Source organism: Leptodactylus fuscus, chromosome 7 (assembly GCF_031893055.1).
Source record: "Leptodactylus fuscus isolate aLepFus1 chromosome 7, aLepFus1.hap2, whole genome shotgun sequence".
NCBI classification, from domain to species: Eukaryota; Metazoa; Chordata; class Amphibia; order Anura; family Leptodactylidae; genus Leptodactylus; species Leptodactylus fuscus.
The window spans coordinates 30,144,902-30,161,899 of NC_134271.1; the positions used below are offsets into that span (position 1 = coordinate 30,144,902).

General features: G+C 43.1%; 1 protein-coding gene across 1 annotated transcript; it reads left to right on the forward strand.

Moving 5' to 3' along the window:
• The first annotated feature begins 356 nt into the window (after positions 1-356).
• STX5 (syntaxin 5) lies at positions 357-16,316 on the forward strand. Its single transcript, XM_075281536.1, has 11 exons — positions 357-462; positions 5,234-5,448; positions 6,602-6,672; positions 8,777-8,832; positions 9,795-9,865; positions 10,223-10,339; positions 11,180-11,236; positions 14,034-14,115; positions 14,210-14,310; positions 15,754-15,875; positions 16,123-16,316. The coding sequence occupies exons 2-11, from the start codon at positions 5,248-5,250 to the stop codon at positions 16,280-16,282; spliced, it is 1,038 nt and encodes a 345-aa protein (XP_075137637.1). The 5' UTR covers positions 357-462; positions 5,234-5,247; the 3' UTR covers positions 16,283-16,316.
• Positions 16,317-16,998: the final 682 nt, after the last annotated feature.

Genomic DNA, 16,998 nt, shown 5'->3' on the forward strand with positions numbered 1-16,998 from the left:
CCTGGCTTTTTTTTTTAAAGCTGTTTTTACAAAAAAAAACTCCAAAAAAAGCCACACGTTATTTACGTGTGAACTAAACCTTTAGAGCTGAACATGCCTCAAAATCATCTCCAAATTAATCCATATGAATATACTCTTAAAATATAAAGTCTGTAATTAATGGTTAAAGTGCCCAAACTAGCCTCCTGCAGCCTGCTCCTTGCCTAGTATCGCGGCCAACTACTACCTATAGCTGACCACCACACCTGTGACTACTCAGCGCTACGACAGCAAGCACGCTACTTCCGGGTTCTCTTATGCCCGCCTGTGGTTGTACGTCATCAGCCTGCGCGGTCAGCTGTACAGGAACCAGTGACGCGGGGGTACGTGGCGCTGACGTCAGCGAAACTCCCGGCATAGACTGAAGCGGTGAGCGGTGGTGAGCAGTGGAGCAGACGGAGAACTGTGACGCAATATAGAAACGTAAGTATCGCTCCCCGTAAAGGATGGAGGTCACCGGACAGACGGGGGGCTCATGGGGGAGTCAGAGCTGTACTCTGGCCGGGGAGGGGGGCTCGTCGATTATATCGGTGACGTCACAGGAAAGGGTCGCTGGGCAGGAGGGTAGTAGTTACTGGGGTGTGTGGATGATGTCGTCACTGGGTATGAGGCTCGGTGATTTTAGGAGGCGACACTTGTTGCTTCAGCGATGGCTCTCTGTTTCTGTCCTCCATTATGTCTCTCATTCCCGGATTGACCTGTGTGTTACCCCCAAATAAGTGGGGGCTTTAGGGCAGGCTGCTCAGCAGGGTATATATATATATATATACACACACATATATACTGATGTGGCGACATTAGAGGTTTCGTGGGTAAATCCAGGGCCCCCAGCAATCATAAAAATGGAGCCCCCGAGTCCTGTGTGAATGGATGACCCCCACTCTATTTATGGGACTGATGCCGATGGCACATACAGAGCTGAATGTGAATGGAGCAATGGTCACACATGCCCACCACCTCTCTAGTCACACAGGGGACCCTCGTTCTCTTAAGGGACGGATATTCCATCAATATAGATGATATTGGTTCATTCTTATTCACGGCACCCTTACGATGGATCAGCTGATGACCCACAGGGACTGCTGCCGATCAGCTGTTAGAAGCAGTGGTGATGCTACCTGAGCATTACCAATTCTTCTCAGGCCAAATGATGATATGATCGTTGAGACTGAGCTTGTGATCAGACCACTGACTGACACCTGTGTCCCCAGCTGATCAGCAGTTTGAGTCAGCTGCAGCCACTTGCCAAGCACACCACCGTACATTCGTGCAGCTGTTGTGCTTCGTATAGCAGCTAAGCCCATTCACTTGCATGGAATTGAGCCGTGATCAGACCATGTGACTAGTGAATCCGACATTACAATGCCTGAGCAGCGGAAGTGACTACTGCTTCTAATAGCTAATCCATAGATCTATAACTGATGACCTAACATAAGGGCAGGTCACTGATTTACATGTCCAAGAAATTCCCGTAAAGAGTCATTTATACGTTTTCTTATCTTGCATTTACTTTCTTCAGTAAGTCACATAATCACAGTGACTTTTTTTCTTTCTAGCATGGGTTGCTGTGTAAATAGGGGTCTCTCTGCTGTTTGTAGCTACCATTGAGAACTGTCCTATGACCTAAGATTCATCAGAGTTCTGTCCTAGCTCTTTAGTGAATGTCTCCCTGCTCCTCCCACATAATCTGCTCCCTATAGCCCTCTGCACATATCGCCGATAGCTCCCTCCTCTCTCGCAGTCAGGTCACAATGCCCCCATTATTCTTAGCATTGTCGATGGCTTTGTTTGCCATTTTCATCTTGTGCTGATATCGTCTTTACAGTTTAAGGTCCTGCCAGGTATATGGTATTATGAGATCTGCAAGGTTTTGCAGAAACAGACTATCGGTACAGCTACTAGACATGGGGACGGCATCAGCGATGCATTTTATGAATCTACTTCAATGGCTACCTAGTATAGCTTACAATAAAAAGACACTGAGATGTTGCTTTAAATGTGGTAAACCTTTTCTAAAGTCTTAAGGAATTTGGGTAAAAGACCAAAGACTTGTGCTTCATTGCCAAGTGTTGGCAAAGCTCTGGGCTGCTACTTATCATATGTTATGTCTTGCAGTTTAATATCACATGGCAAAAGTCTTATAGAAGTGAGTGGAGTGATGGCCACACATGAACACTACTGCTCACCTTGTAGTGAAATGTTTGTGTTTTTTTCTAGGTGTACATAATGATGGATTTGATCTTATAGCTTTTTCTGACAGGTCCAGCCATGAGTACATACTAGATAGATAAACTAGAATTCTACACCTGAACACAATTTTTGGGTAAGGTCACGTTTTCACCTGCATTGCAGGTGGTTGCAGATTTTTCTGCGTTTTTTTTCCTGAGCCAAAGCCAAGAATGGCTACAAAAGCAATGGGAAATATCTAGAAAGTTCTTATACTTCTGCTCAATCCACTCCTGGCTTTGGCTCAAGCCTTAGAGGAACTTTACTTTGTCACTGACTTTGGCTGTCAGCCTTTCGTGCAGGAGTCAGGCTATGACAAAAATGTTGGAGTCGCTGTTTTGGCCTACTGAGTCCACAACCTGGTTTCAGATTATTATTGAGCTGCATTCACAATTCTGTTTGTCCTCATTGGAAATGGTCATCTTCACATCAGACACAATCCCTAACTGTCCAGGTTCTCTTTACATTTAGGCTATTTTTTTCTGTTGTTCTTCTCTGACATAGGAGCAAAGCAACATAAATGTTAGGACGGCTTATCTTAGCTGGCATGGAAAAGCCCCCCCATAAGCTGAGGGGCAAAAGCCGGACATCCATAATTCCTCTGCATCTCCAGTAGAGGAGCCAGCTGTCACCTTGGGCAGCTTTGGATGTCACATCTTGAACACATAGGCTCTGTCTGTGTGCCAGCTAAGGAAAGCCCTAAAGCGATCTTGTATTTCCTTAAAATGTTAGGCATCCTGAAGAAAACAGAGAAGCCATTAAAACAATTCGGGGACAAGATTATTATTAGCTGGTCACTTTTAGAGCCCAGATGGTCAAATTTCTTGAGCCAAGTAGTGAACATATCTTTGATCTTAACGTCTGGGCTGTGTTCTATTGCGGTCTATGAAAATTCATTGTCTGACCCACTAAAAATGTGAAACGGGTCTTTGTCTATCTGTTTTAGTGCCATTCCGTAAGAGGTACATGTAAACATAGACGTCCTTTTCAGAACTGCTTACCTACCTTTTGGCTTGTGAGGTTTTGGTTTGCTGTTGGCATGGCATGGGTTAAGTGTTTATGAACTTTCCGGATTTACTTGCGGATCACATTTTACCTAGTAAATGACCTAAACCAAACAGAGCGAAGTATTCTTCTCTGCATGTTTGCATGATGCAATGGTATTACAGGCAGGAAAGCCAAGATAATTTCATACATTCAGTGCCGACTTCTCTGGACACATAATACTCACTCTTATTCTTATGTAGATGTTAAATGGATAAATTATTACAATTGGCATGAGAGACCATATGTTCTGTTATCTTAAAGATGCCCTTACAGTATGGGGTTTGACTGGTGTGAGAAAAAAAAATTGTGTTATATAGGTTTATATGACTGTGAGTGAGAAGCTGAGCTTTGTGATATATAGGTTATATGATAGAGGAGAGAAGCTGAGCTCTGTGATATATAGGGTTATATGATAGAGGAGAGAAGCTGAGCTCTGTGATATATAGGGTTATATGATAGAGGAGAGAAGCTGAGCTCTGTGATATATAGGGTTATATGATAGAGGAGAGAAGCTGAGCTCTGTAATATATAGGGTTATATGATAGAGGAGAGAAGCTGAGCTCTGTGATATATAGGGTTATATGATAGAGGAGAGAAGCTGAGCTCTGTAATATATAGGGTTATATGATAGAGGAGAGAAGCTGAGCTCTGTGATATATAGGGTTATATGATAGAGGAGAGAAGCTGAGCTCTGTAATATATAGGGTTATATGATAGAGGAGAGAAGCTGAGCTCTGTGATATATAGGGTTATAGGATAGAGGCGAGAAGCTGAGCTCTGTGATATATAGGTTATATGATAGAGGAGAGAAGCTGAGCTCTGTGATATATAGGGTTATAGGATAGAGGAGAGAAGCTGAGCTCTGTGATATATAGGGTTATAGGATAGAGGGAGAGAAGCTGAGCTCTGTGATATATAGGGTTATATGATAGAAGAGAGAAGCTGAGCTGTGATATATAGGGTTATATGATGTATCTTTCTGTCAGTATTTGAACCCTACAAATTGTACAGCGCTGCGGAATATGTTGGCGCTATATAAATAAAATTTATTATTATTATTAGAGAGAGAGAAGCTGAGTTCTGTGATATATAGAGTTATAGGATAGAGGAGAGAAGCTGAGCTCTGTGATATATAGGGTTATATTATAGAGGAGAGAAGCTGAGCTGTGTGATATATAGGGTTATATGATAGAAGAGAGAAGCTGAGCTCTGTGATATATAGGGTTATATTATAGAGGAGAGAAGCTGAGCTCTGTGATATATAGGGTTATATGATAGAAGAGAGAAGCTGAGCTGTGATATATAGGGTTATATGATGTATCTTTCTGTCTGTATTTGAACCCTACAAATTGTACAGCGCTGCGGAATATGTTGGCGCTATATAAATAAAATTTATTATTATTGTGAGGAGGAAGGTGCTTTGTCCAGTATAGGGCTGGTGCATTAGAGAGTGTCTGATGCTTTGCTCACTGCTATGAGGTTTCTGGGCTGCATTGTCCAAGTGCCCCATACCAATGAATAGAACGACAGCCACACAATGCCACTGGTGTTTCATTCACAGAGATGATATTGGAGGACTTGCAGTTCACTGTTTTCCTGATCGCTGGGGGACCCAGTAGTTGGATCTGCAGTGATTTGATAGAGGTCAAGTGTTTATAATGGGGCTGGCACTGCAACTATCATCAGCACCTCACCTCGTGTGTCCTTATACTGCTGCCTCCATCCTAAGAAAATGAACTTATATTCTCTGTTACAAGAAGGTGTCAAGGGGGTAGAGCATGTGAACGTGACAAGTTTAGTTCTTTGTCCAACACGGCTCCTATCCCATGATTGCTATGAGAGATGAGGGACGTTATGTCATGTGATGGAAAAACAAACAAAACAAAAAACATCTATACTTTTTTTCTTTTTTTTTTTATAGCTGGCCCAGTACCCATGAACGCTCGTAAACGTCACGGTTCCCGAAACACTGATAACGGAGTATACGTAGGACCCCCACAAACACAGGTCCTGCCCTCCCAAGCCACTGCTGAAGTTTTACCTCCTCCTACTCTTGCTCCACCAACTGATAACATGTCTTGCCGGGACCGTACAGCTGAGTTCATGTCTGCTTGCAAGTCTTTACGTGGACGCCAGGTTAGTGCTGACATTGCCATATATTGCTCTAGGCCAATACTTATGGTTAGTGAATTAGTTCAGGGTCTCCAACCACTGGTCCACACACCACGAAAGCGCTGTTCGAGGGGTTTTTTGCCAGTCCGTAAGGCAGGGCGGCAGGCTGGCTACTTCGTGCAAGGCCACATTGCTATGGTAATGTGTAAACTATCAGGTAGCGTGGCATCCTGTAGCTGCTAAGGACACCGCTCTACCAGATACTTTACCCGTTACCATATGAACGTGGCCTAGCACAAAGTATCCAGCCTCGGTGTCTAACGATTCGCCGTGTTCGCTCAGATGATTGTGTCTCGCCCGCCAGCCCCGCAGCACATCCCAGCGGAGAACCTTCCCATCCACACGGTGGAGCCCGCCTATAATATAACCCTGCCCCCATATGACCAGAGCCCTGCCCTGCCACACCCGCCCTATCGGGCCATGGAAAAGAGGTTTTGCGTGAAGCCCTGTCCCTGGTGCAAAAAAGGTTGGGGACCACTGAATTAGATGACATCTGTTTGTTACATATCTTGGTATCAGTGTGATGAAAACAAACTGAACTTTCTTAAAGAGACAATCGCTGTTCATGCCATGGCAGGAATATAAATATATGTGTGCAATATATATTATTATTGTTTTTTTTCCATTAATGGGATTCCCTTTGACCAATGCTACAGTTACTTTGCAGCAATACCAAAGAGAGAAAATGAAGCCTTGCCCAGTTCTTACTGAAATCAGTGGGCTATGTATTGCATGGTTATGCTGGGTCCTCCATTGTGAGTGATTCTTTCTGCTCCAGCTAATCATTGACCTTTTCCAATTTGGGCTTGCTATCAAGGAGCTGTCCAGCCACCAATTTTATTTTATTTTTTTCAAAAAATGCTTGGTAGCAGAAAGTAATGTAATCCCTGGCCAATTTAATTGAATGGCTTGCCTGGTCCCACTGGCCTACGCAGCCTGGCCTCAAGTGATGATGTCCTGACATGCACATATGGCAGTAGCCGCTACTAGTCACTAGTGACCTACCATCAATGAAAACCAAGATACAGAGACCAGAGGTTAAAATACAATCTACAGTATATCTTCTATTGCTTCTTGTCTTGATTCATTACTAACTTTGCTTTGCTTTGATTTACAGAATGGTGTACCGCTGTCCAATCCCTCTCTCAATGCTGTAAAGCAGAGAAGTGAATTCACTCTTATGGCCAAGTAAGAAGCTCAAGAACAAATATATTTAAAGCAATTTTCTGGCAGTCATATACTTATCTGTCCTTAGGATAGGTCATCCGTATATGATCAGTGGGGGTGCGATACCTGAGATTCTCACAGATCAGCTGTTTAAAGTGCTAGTAGAGCTCAAGTGAGCCCCACTACCACTTCACAGCCCGCTGAGTTCACACTTCATCATACGGCCTGTTTGCAGCTCAGTCCCATGAACAGAGTTTAGCTGCAATACCAAACACAGTCCTTATGGTAAAATGTATGGTGCTGTGATTAGCATTCAACCAAACGTTGCAATCTCTTGAAACAGCTGATCAGTGTATGTCCTAGGTGACAGGCCCCTACTGATCAGGTATTGATGATTAATACTAAGTATAGATCATCAGTATTCAACTCCCAGGGAACTCCTTTCCCACGTTGTGGAAACTTATCTTTTTTTTGTTGCAGTTTTTTGAGCCAAAGCCAGGAGTGGATTGAACAGAAGGAAGAAGTACTGTATAAGAATTTCCACTATATTTCCCATTCCTTTTGTAGACATTATTGACTTTGGCACTAAAAAAACACGACAAAAAAAAGCTGCGTTTCCACAATGTGGGGCCTCAGCCTTCAAGGGGCTCTATCAATGAGAAAAGTCATTTTTAACTAATCACACCCTTGCATGGGCTTTAGAAAGTCTATTCCACACCTACCTTTAGTATGTAGATTGCCTCAGTGGTTTGTGAATAAGTCCATTTTTATTCATATGCTAATGAGCTTCCAGCCAGCACAGGAACTTCCCAGCAGCACTCGTCCCTGCTATTATCTCCTATGTGTGAGCAAACAGGAAGCTGAGTCATCATCAGCAGCAGCCTGTCCATAGGAAACAATAGCAAAGGGGGTGCACCATGCATCGTGAACCATTCTAATTAGCATATGAATAAAAATGGAATTATTCCAAAACCACTGAGGCAATCTACATACTAAAGGTAGGTGTGGAATAGACTTTCTAAAGGCCATGCAAAGATGTGATTAGGTAAAAAATGACTTTTCCCAATGGTAGAGCCCCTTTAAGAACAAAGCCTGTGAAATTCCTATGAATGTTATTTAATTATCCAAATGCAGTTCTTAGTAAAGGAAGGTCCCCTGTAGAATAGGCAGTATTATGTTCTCACCTGCAGGGCCATGGGGTTGGAGTCAGGGACCACTTTTCGATGGCGCAAAGTTACTGACTGAAAATCATTGACTTTGTTCCTGAATGAGAAGAGCTTTATTGCTTCTCTCTGACCATGGCTGTCATGTGTGTAGTGGCTAGAGTTAAGCTGTGGTTTGGCCCATATAGAGACTATAATATTGAAAACAGAGAGATTGCTGTAATCCCCATAATTCGGGTCGTACCTGGTGTTGTGCTTTCAACATCTGTCCTCAGCGGACCAGCGGAGGGGTCTCGTATATGTAGGTTGGAATCAGTTTATAGGAAAGCACAACTTCAACCCCGACTTCAAAGTTAATATATATTAAATATTAACACTGTATAATACGTTGACTACATTCATTGCTTATGGCATAGTGACTTATGTAAGAATTTAGGAACTCTTTTGTCATTAATTATAAGATGGCAAGGCTTAATCATAATGTTGGGTATCAAATATTATAAATGTTATATCTATAGAACTTGTATGTGTTGTAGGCTAATTATTATACAAGAGTGTGGGAAAATAGAGAATCTGGAGTTGAAAGCTTGGCTTACGCTTCGTTCACATCCATCCCCTATTCCGCTTCTGCAGACAGGACTTTTCTCTGCATTTTTCGGGTGGAAACCCAGCAGACCCCCTTTATAGTCTACGGGGTCCGTGGGTTTCCACAGTTAACTGCTTTTAAAGCAGTTTGGGTTTCTGTTTTTTGGGTCTGCTTGGAAACCCAAGTGCAGATGTGATCCTAGCCTTAGCAGCTCCAGTCCTGCTGGTTATCCTGACAATATGAATCTATCATTGTCTGTTGAGATAAGAGATCATGCAGCGGGGGTATTGTTTGGCGCTCAGGACATTATACAGAGATTGTGTTGTCAGATGTACATAGAGTTGAGCTTCATCCTGGAACTCTCTGTATCCCGCAGGCGCATTGGGAAGGATCTTAGCAACACATTCACCAAACTGGAAAAGTTGACGATATGTAAGTACAGGGGGAAAATAAAAATTCCCTTCTTCTCTTCTGCACTTTTGACACAGTAAACTCTTGACCTCCTCATGCTGTGACCTCTGTTTAGTGTTGATTCTATCCTGTTCCTGCAGATAGTAGATAGGGATGTAATGGCCAATTCTATTACTGCACATGATCGGTTATAAGAGATGAATACATTATTTTTACATTAGGGAACCAGTCTTTTCATTCTTAGATGTCAACTTCATAATTGGAGCTCAAATGTTAACTAGCAGAGATGAGCGAACACTGTTCGGATCAACCGATCCGAACAGCACGCTCCCATAGAAATGAATGGAAGCACCTGGCGCATACACTTTGCCGGCAGCCGGCCGGCGTCACAGGTGCTTCCATTCATTTCTATGGGAGCGTGCTGTTCGGATCGGCTGATCCGAACAGTGTTTGCTCATCTCTATTAACTAGTCTTACAAACCTAATTTTTACTACTTCCGTGTATTGGCATCAGCATTACATCTGTAATTTCAGCAGTCTTGGTTGCCTCAGTGTCCTAGATCTTGTTTGAAATGTACCGTATATATTTTCCTAAGGGTACGTTTACACTTAGGAATCTGCCGTGGTTTTGGGGGGTAGATCCTACCCCCAAATCTGTGGAATATTCGGCCCGAAATCTGCCTCCCATTGTTTTTAATGGATAGCAGAGATCACGGTAGGATGCTGAAAAGTTCGGCATCCGGCTTGATTCTTGCCGCAGATTTCATGGCTCGGTAGTCAGTTCATTCAGCATGGCTCTCCTGCGTCCTAATACGGCAGTTGAAAATGAAGTTAAGTTTAGCAATTTCTTTCTTTTTTTTTTTTTTTTTTTTTCTATTTTTCTTTTCTATTATTTTTCCCATTTTGCCATCTACAGTAATTTGTTTTTCCATTGCAGAGAATGTAAGCTTTTTTTTTTTTTTTTTTTTTTCCTCTCTCTTTAGTGGCCAAAAGGAAGTCTCTTTTTGACGACAAAGCTGTGGAAATTGAGGAACTGACCTATATCATTAAGCAAGTAGGTTCCATATACATTGATTGTCCCACGAAGTAAAGTCTGGAGGACCTTTGTCCCAGTCCACATTCAATCTGAGCGCAGCCAGGCTGAATATGGGAGGGGCTTGTGACATTCGGCGCTCCTATCCACTTCGCTTCGGAGTCGTGGAGATAGCCGGGTTTGCTCCCAAGTGAATAGAAGCTCCAACCCCCACCAGTTTTGTCCACGTTCACCCTGACTGCGCTCAAATTGAGTGTGGAGTGGGTTAAAGGTTCTCCAGACTTTACTTCACAGCACAACCCCTTTAAGTATTCTACATTATAAACAGTTTATTTTTTGCTGCCTAATAATACAAGGATTATTACTCTATATTTACAGGACATCAATAGTTTGAATCAACAGATCGCTCAGTTACAGTCCTTTGTGAGAGCTAGGGGTAGTCAGAGTGGGCGGCACCTCCAGACTCATTCTAACACTGTGGTGGTCTCCCTTCAGGTAAGATGTGTCACAGTACTACTACACACTAATACACCCCTCTATTCATTTCTGATCAGTGTCCTCCATAAACTATGACAATAGGTCTTGTAGATCAAAAACAGCTGTTCTCCATTTTACCTTGTCCAAGTGTAGGCCAAAGAGTGTCTTCACATAAAGAAAAATGTAAGCAAGTCTTCATTAAATAACACTACCATTTTGTTGCTGTAGAGTCCTTGCATCTCCTTCACATGGCTGCTTGTCCTGCTGTTTCTGACATTAGCTGAATCAGCTCTCTCGGCCCTACACTTTCCTTATTTGGCCAGTGTTACAGGTTCTGGCAAGTATTGGCATTGGTTGTGTATAGAAGGTCATAGCGTAGATTGCGAGAAAATCATCCAAGTCTTCAGGAAAGGCAAATCAGTTTTGCTATACAGTAACAGATTGTAGATAGTTAGAGGAGCAATCACATGTCAGGGGTAGAAGGACAAACCACAACAGAATCTGGGGAGGGAGGAAGGCATAAAGCACACACTCCTCAGCATCAGTGTCTGTACGCACAAGAGAGAAGAGATCGTTTTGGGCTGTACAAGAAGAAATCAATCTTGGAGTGACACTATGCTAGTACCTGATAAGCCAGCAGTATCGTGAATCCACAGAACTCACATCTAAGATGTATTATTAGGAAGGCCATGTCCACATGAATGAAAAAAATCTGAAGTTAGAAGAAGAATGCAAACTGCATAAATTAAAAGAATGTTAGCGTGCAGCCTGCAACTTATCGTAACCATTTCAAAGCAGTCCATAGCCTTTACCAGTGGTATAAAAAACATACTGATATCTTCTGTTCTGTCTCTCTAGTCTAAACTGGCGTCAATGTCCAATGATTTCAAGTCCGTATTGGAAGTAAGAACAGAGGTAAGTTAGATTTAAGGTTTGGATTTTTCCAACAGATTGCATGCAGGAAAACTATCTACTGTATATATAAATATATTCTGTATGTATGCTCAGTATGGGGATGTGCTCCTGCCAGTGCTGCTAAAATGTTATGAACGTGCCTTTCGGGACCGTAGTCTTCCGGCGTCCTTTTATGATGCCACAATTGTTGTTCTTCTCAAACCAGATAAGGATCCGCTGGACTGTGGTTCTTACAGGCCTATTTCTTTGTTGAATATCGATTATAAATTACTGACTAAAATGTTGGCAAGGAGACTTAACACTGTGGTTCTTGATCTGGTTCATTCGGATCAAGCTGGTTTTATGCCAGGCAAATCTACGTCTGATAATCTTAGACGTGTCCAGGTGGTGACCCAGATTGGCTCAGCCACTTCGGCGGACTGGGCAATAGCCTCGTTAGATGCTACAAAGGCATTCGACTCTGTCGAGTGGCCTTTTCTTTTACAATCTTTGCGTAAATATGGGTTTGGGGATGGATTTATTACTTGGATCTCCATTCTGTACTGTTCCCCTAGGGCGGCGTTGTCCATTAATGGTTCGCTGTCTCCGTATTTTACTTTGGGTAGGGGCACGCGGCAGGGTTGCCCTCTCTCTCCGCTGCTATTTGCTTTAGCTATAGAACCCTTGGCCATACTCCTGAGGCACGACCCTCTCTATAAAGGTATCTCCATTGGCCCTAGCGAGGAGAGGGTTGCGCTTTATGCTGACGACCTCCTTCTATTTATGTCTGACCCCTCTATATCCTTGCCCCGAGCCATGGAAGTGGTAAATGTTTTTGGCAATTATTCGGGCCTACGCACTAACTGGTCTAAGTCCTCTTATATGCATATAGGTGGGGTGCCGGCGGCAGCGGAGGGGGAGGTAGTATGTGGATTGCCGGTGGTCTCTGCTTTTAAGTATCTTGGGATCGTCATTCCCAGAGACTATAAGAGTTATCTGGACCTTAATGTTTTCCCCCTTCTCTCGCACTTCCGCTCTAAATTCCTGACCTGGGCTGCATTGCCCCTGTCCGTAGCGGGCAGGATAAACCTGATTAAAATGATTGTATTACCCAAATGTCTATACTCTTTAAGTAATTCGGCCGTGCCTGTGCCCCTCCGATTTTTTAGACAGATGGACTCCTTGATGATCTCTTTTGTGTGGGGTCATTCTAGATCCAAATTGAGATTGACTGCTCTCCAGAGGCCGAAACAACTCGGGGGGGCGTCACTCCCTGATCTGTTTCTTTATTATCTTGCGGGTCAACTCCGCTTTATAAAGCCCTGGCTTTCCTCGGATCGGCTCCCGGGGCCGGAGAGGCATTTGGCTCACCATCTGGACCTGAATATCTTGTGGCCTGTGCTGGACCAGTCTCGGTTGTTCAGGGGTAGGCTTTTGCCCATTCATACTCTGGCGGCGCAGGTTTGGGCGCAGGCCCGGAAAGTATCTTCTTATTCGGACACCCCTGCAGAGACCCCCTTGTGGGACAATCCTGGCTTGTCTGATCTATTTGTGTTACCTGATGCTAGGTCTTGGTCACGATATGGGGTGTCTACTCTAGCGAATTTATATACACAGGGGGTGTTTGTTACTTTTGACTCTTTGACCGCATCACATGAGATCCCAAGACACCAGTTCTTTAGGTTTCTTCAGATACGTCATGCTCTTTCCTCGATATTTCCTGCCCAACCGTGTGCCATTTCCGAATACCCGCTCATTGGTGTGCTACGCTCTCAGAGCCCTGGGGGTCTTATTTCGGTTCTATATAACCATCTAATTCAGGTAAAGGTATCTCTGGCTGAGTCCCCGGCTCTGACGCGTTGGCGCACCAATATCCCAGAATTGACTGATGAGCTGTTTCAGGAGGTTTTGGAATCTCCTCTTTGTCTCTCCTTCAGCTAATAATAAATTGATCCAAATTTTTATCATACACCAATGTTATTTGACCCCTGTCCGTTTGCACAGAATGGGCCGTATGTCTAGCTCGACTTGTCTCAGGTGTCCGTATCCTCGTGCAGATTTTTGGCACATGATGTGGGGTTGTCCGGTGGTTCGCACCTTTTGGAGGGGAGTGGTAGACCTTCTGGCAGATGTCCTGGGCCGCCCAGTCCCGTTTTCTCCCGAAGTCTGCCTGTTTGGCGTTTTGGAGGAGGAGTTGTGGCAGCATCATACTCGAATTTTTCTTAGAGAGTGCTTGTTTTATGCTAGGAAAGCCATCACCTTGCGGTGGATGGCCCCTAGATCCCCATCTGTCTCCCAATGGCGGAAAATGGTTAACTCGGTTCTCCCATTTAATCAGATTATATATAAAGGGAGGGGCTGTCCCCAGAAATTTACTACGGTATGGGGTGCGTGGTGTGATTCTCCCGTGACCCAATACTCTGCTCCCATGATGCGTTCGGCCCTAGACACCTTTGCTCCATAAATGGGAGCTACTGCCAGATAGGTCTGTGACTCCTCGTGTGGGGAATATATGTGACTGTTGTAACTTTGTTGTTGTGTCATGTGATATTGTGTTCAGAACTGTGTTGTGGTCGGGGTGGTTGGGTTGGGGTCGGGATGGACCAGTGCTGTGGCTTGTTTCTGGTTAACTATATGTTTCTTGTGCTTATACTGTACCTGTGTTTTTCTTTTGTTTTGATTGTATTACTTGCTTTGTTATGTAATCTTCAATAAAACGAGTTTAAAAAAAAAATATATTCTGTATTTTTTTTTTTTTTTTTTTTTATTATTTATTTTTTAAAATTTTGGTTTTAACACTTGGTCTTTTGTACAACAGAATCTAAAACAGCAACGAAGTCGCAGAGATCAGTTCTCTCAGAGCCAAGTGTCCTCTCTCCCTCTTCACCACAACAGTATGGGTAATGATCTCTTCTACATATATATTCCAGTGCTGTCATTCCTGTTTAGTCTCTGATCACTATTGACATCTGTTTTTATTATCTTCATTTTTAGGGCCATCAGTTCTCTTTCAAGACGATTCCCGCAGACCTGGCGATGTGACAATAGAGATGGATTCTAAAGTTAGTCAACAGTTGCAGCTGATAGATGAACAGGTTGGTGCAAGAGAGTATCACTCAGTGGGGTAAAGGGGGTTTTACTTTTCCCAACTGCATTATTGGTACTGATGACCTATTCAAATGGGTCTTCAGTGTCTGATTTATGTTGGTCATACACTTCTCCTCCCAAACCCACATGCTTCTGCTAATACAGTTACCTCAGGGTGCTGAGAAGTACTGCTGTGATTGGGGAGCTCTTGTTCAAGTAATGGTAGTGGAGTTACAATTCTCCATAACGGCCGCTATGTAGGTAATTGCAGCTGTCCATTGTTTATCGATGGTGTCGGGGAACTGCAGCTTCACTCCTATTACTTGTCTGCTTCCTGTCCATTAGTGTGGCTTCTGGTGTCCAGAACAACATACGTTTGTAGGGTTCAATGTTGAAGCCCACAGGTCAGATACAAAAATGATTGTGGTGAAGGTGAACCCTTTTAATTCTTCTTGGCCTAAATTTTTCTCTTTTGGAGCACAAAACCTTTCATGATTCATGAGTTGGACTCAAACTGCTGAGGACACCTTGTTTTCCAGTAGCTCAGCATAGAGCACCGTTAGATTTCTACTGCAAATAATAGTCATGAAGTCCATTGACTTAGGTCCCCCCACCCCCAAATCTAATTGACAATAGAAAGGTGATATAGGCCCCTTGACCTACTGGGCCTAACTACACAGGTTACATCAACTGTATATCTACTCCTGAGCCTTTGGGTTCTTGACACTTCTGCTTCCTTGGCTTAGATGCTGGCATCATTTGGAGAGCTTACTTTTTTTTTCTTTTTCTTTTTTTTTTTTTTTTTTTTAATTTCCCCTCCCATAATTACACAAAATAATGGTACCATAATTTCCGTTTATTCTTGGCTTTATTATGATACTCTTATATTGTACAGTAAATTTGAAGTTGTGATGAATTGCGTATCCTTGGCAATAAAAATATTAAAGGGGCTTTATCATAGGGAAGTCATTTTTAGCTAAGCACATACTTGCATAACCTTTAGAGAGGCTGTCCCACACCTACCTTTTCTATGTGAATCGGCACAGTAGTTTTTGAACAAGACCATTTTTATTCTTATGCTAATTAGGCTTCAGCGTGCACAGGAAGTCCCAGCGAGCACTGTCTATGTGTACAGCACAGGCTGATGATGAGATGACGCCTCTCCCTGCTCTCTCACACATAGTAGGGAGGAGTGCACAATGAGACTTCCAGGGTGCACGCTGGAGGCTAATTAGCATATGAATAAAAACGGACTTATTCAAAAACTACTGAGGCGATTCACATACAAAAGGTAGGTGTAGAATAGCCTTTCTAAAGGCTATGCAAGTATGTGCTTAGTTAAAAATGACTTTTCCCAATGATAGAGCCCCTTTAAAGGGATTAATTATATTGCATTTACATTTTACCTTGAAAAATGACACTTCACAAATGGCCATTTTATTCTCTTTCAGGATTTATATATTCAGAGCCGAGCAGACACCATGCAGAACATAGAATCCACCATAGTTGAACTGGGCTCCATCTTCCAACAGTTAGCTCACATGGTAAAAGAGCAGGAGGAAACCATACAACGGTAAGTGTCCACCGAACCATCCATGACTAAGTATGTCACCTATTAAGGGGTTGTACTGGATTACAAAAACATGGCTGCTTTCTTCTAAAAACAGCGCTATGCCAGACACTGCTCATGGACAGTTGTGTCCCTGTCTTTAGGGAAAAAGCAGCCATGTTTGTCTGTTCCACGTAATCCCTTTACCTTGGTAACACGGTCATCATCTGTTTGCCAACCTAATTGCCATATCCGTCTTGCCTTTCCTCAGAATTGATGGAAATGTGGAAGAGACACAAATGAATGTGGAAGCTGCACACTCGGAAATCCTGAAATATTTCCAGTCCGTCACGTCAAACCGTTGGCTCATGATAAAGATCTTTCTTATACTTATCGTTTTCTTCATCATCTTCGTGGTCTTCTTGGCCTAAGACTATTGCCCAAAAAAAAAAAAAAACATCAAAACTATCAGCACACTCCATGCTACCTCCAGACAGCCCAGTCCTACAAAACGGAAGGAATATCAGATACCGTCACCGCTTGTGCGCGCGAGAGGACTGGGTATGTGTGTGAGGGATGGCAGAAAGGTGTGTTGTGACATTTTGGGGTTGAGCGTCCTAAGGTCCCATTACAGCCATAGGATGCGCATACCTGGAATAAGCTGTGCACATATTTGATAGTGTCGTAAGGAGGATAAATGGTTAATGGCTATGTGTGTATGTATGTATAGATTTATTATAAGCATTATATACATATAAATAAGTTTTAGCCTATGTAAATATATATGCACACAGAGTCATGGATATATTGTATGGATGGGTATAGCGTGAAAGTGTATGTGTGCGAGAGAGCGCGCCTGTGGCTTTATGCGGATGTGAGTGAACGGTTTATATCTCCCCGGGCTGTGACATTTGCCAACATTCTTGAAGTGTTCGGAGAATGGTGTATGAGCAAGTGTGAAGAAAGACTGAGCGACCGGCTAATCTGAAGTGTCTTACTGGAACTCCCCCCCCCTAAGTCATTCTGAGGCATTTCCAAGGATCGGCCGGGCTCCTCTGTCTCTGTGCACAGACGTCATTGCTATTTTAATCTCCCTATTGACTTGTATTGTTTTTAAATTATTGATTGTCCTTTAACATTAAAAAAA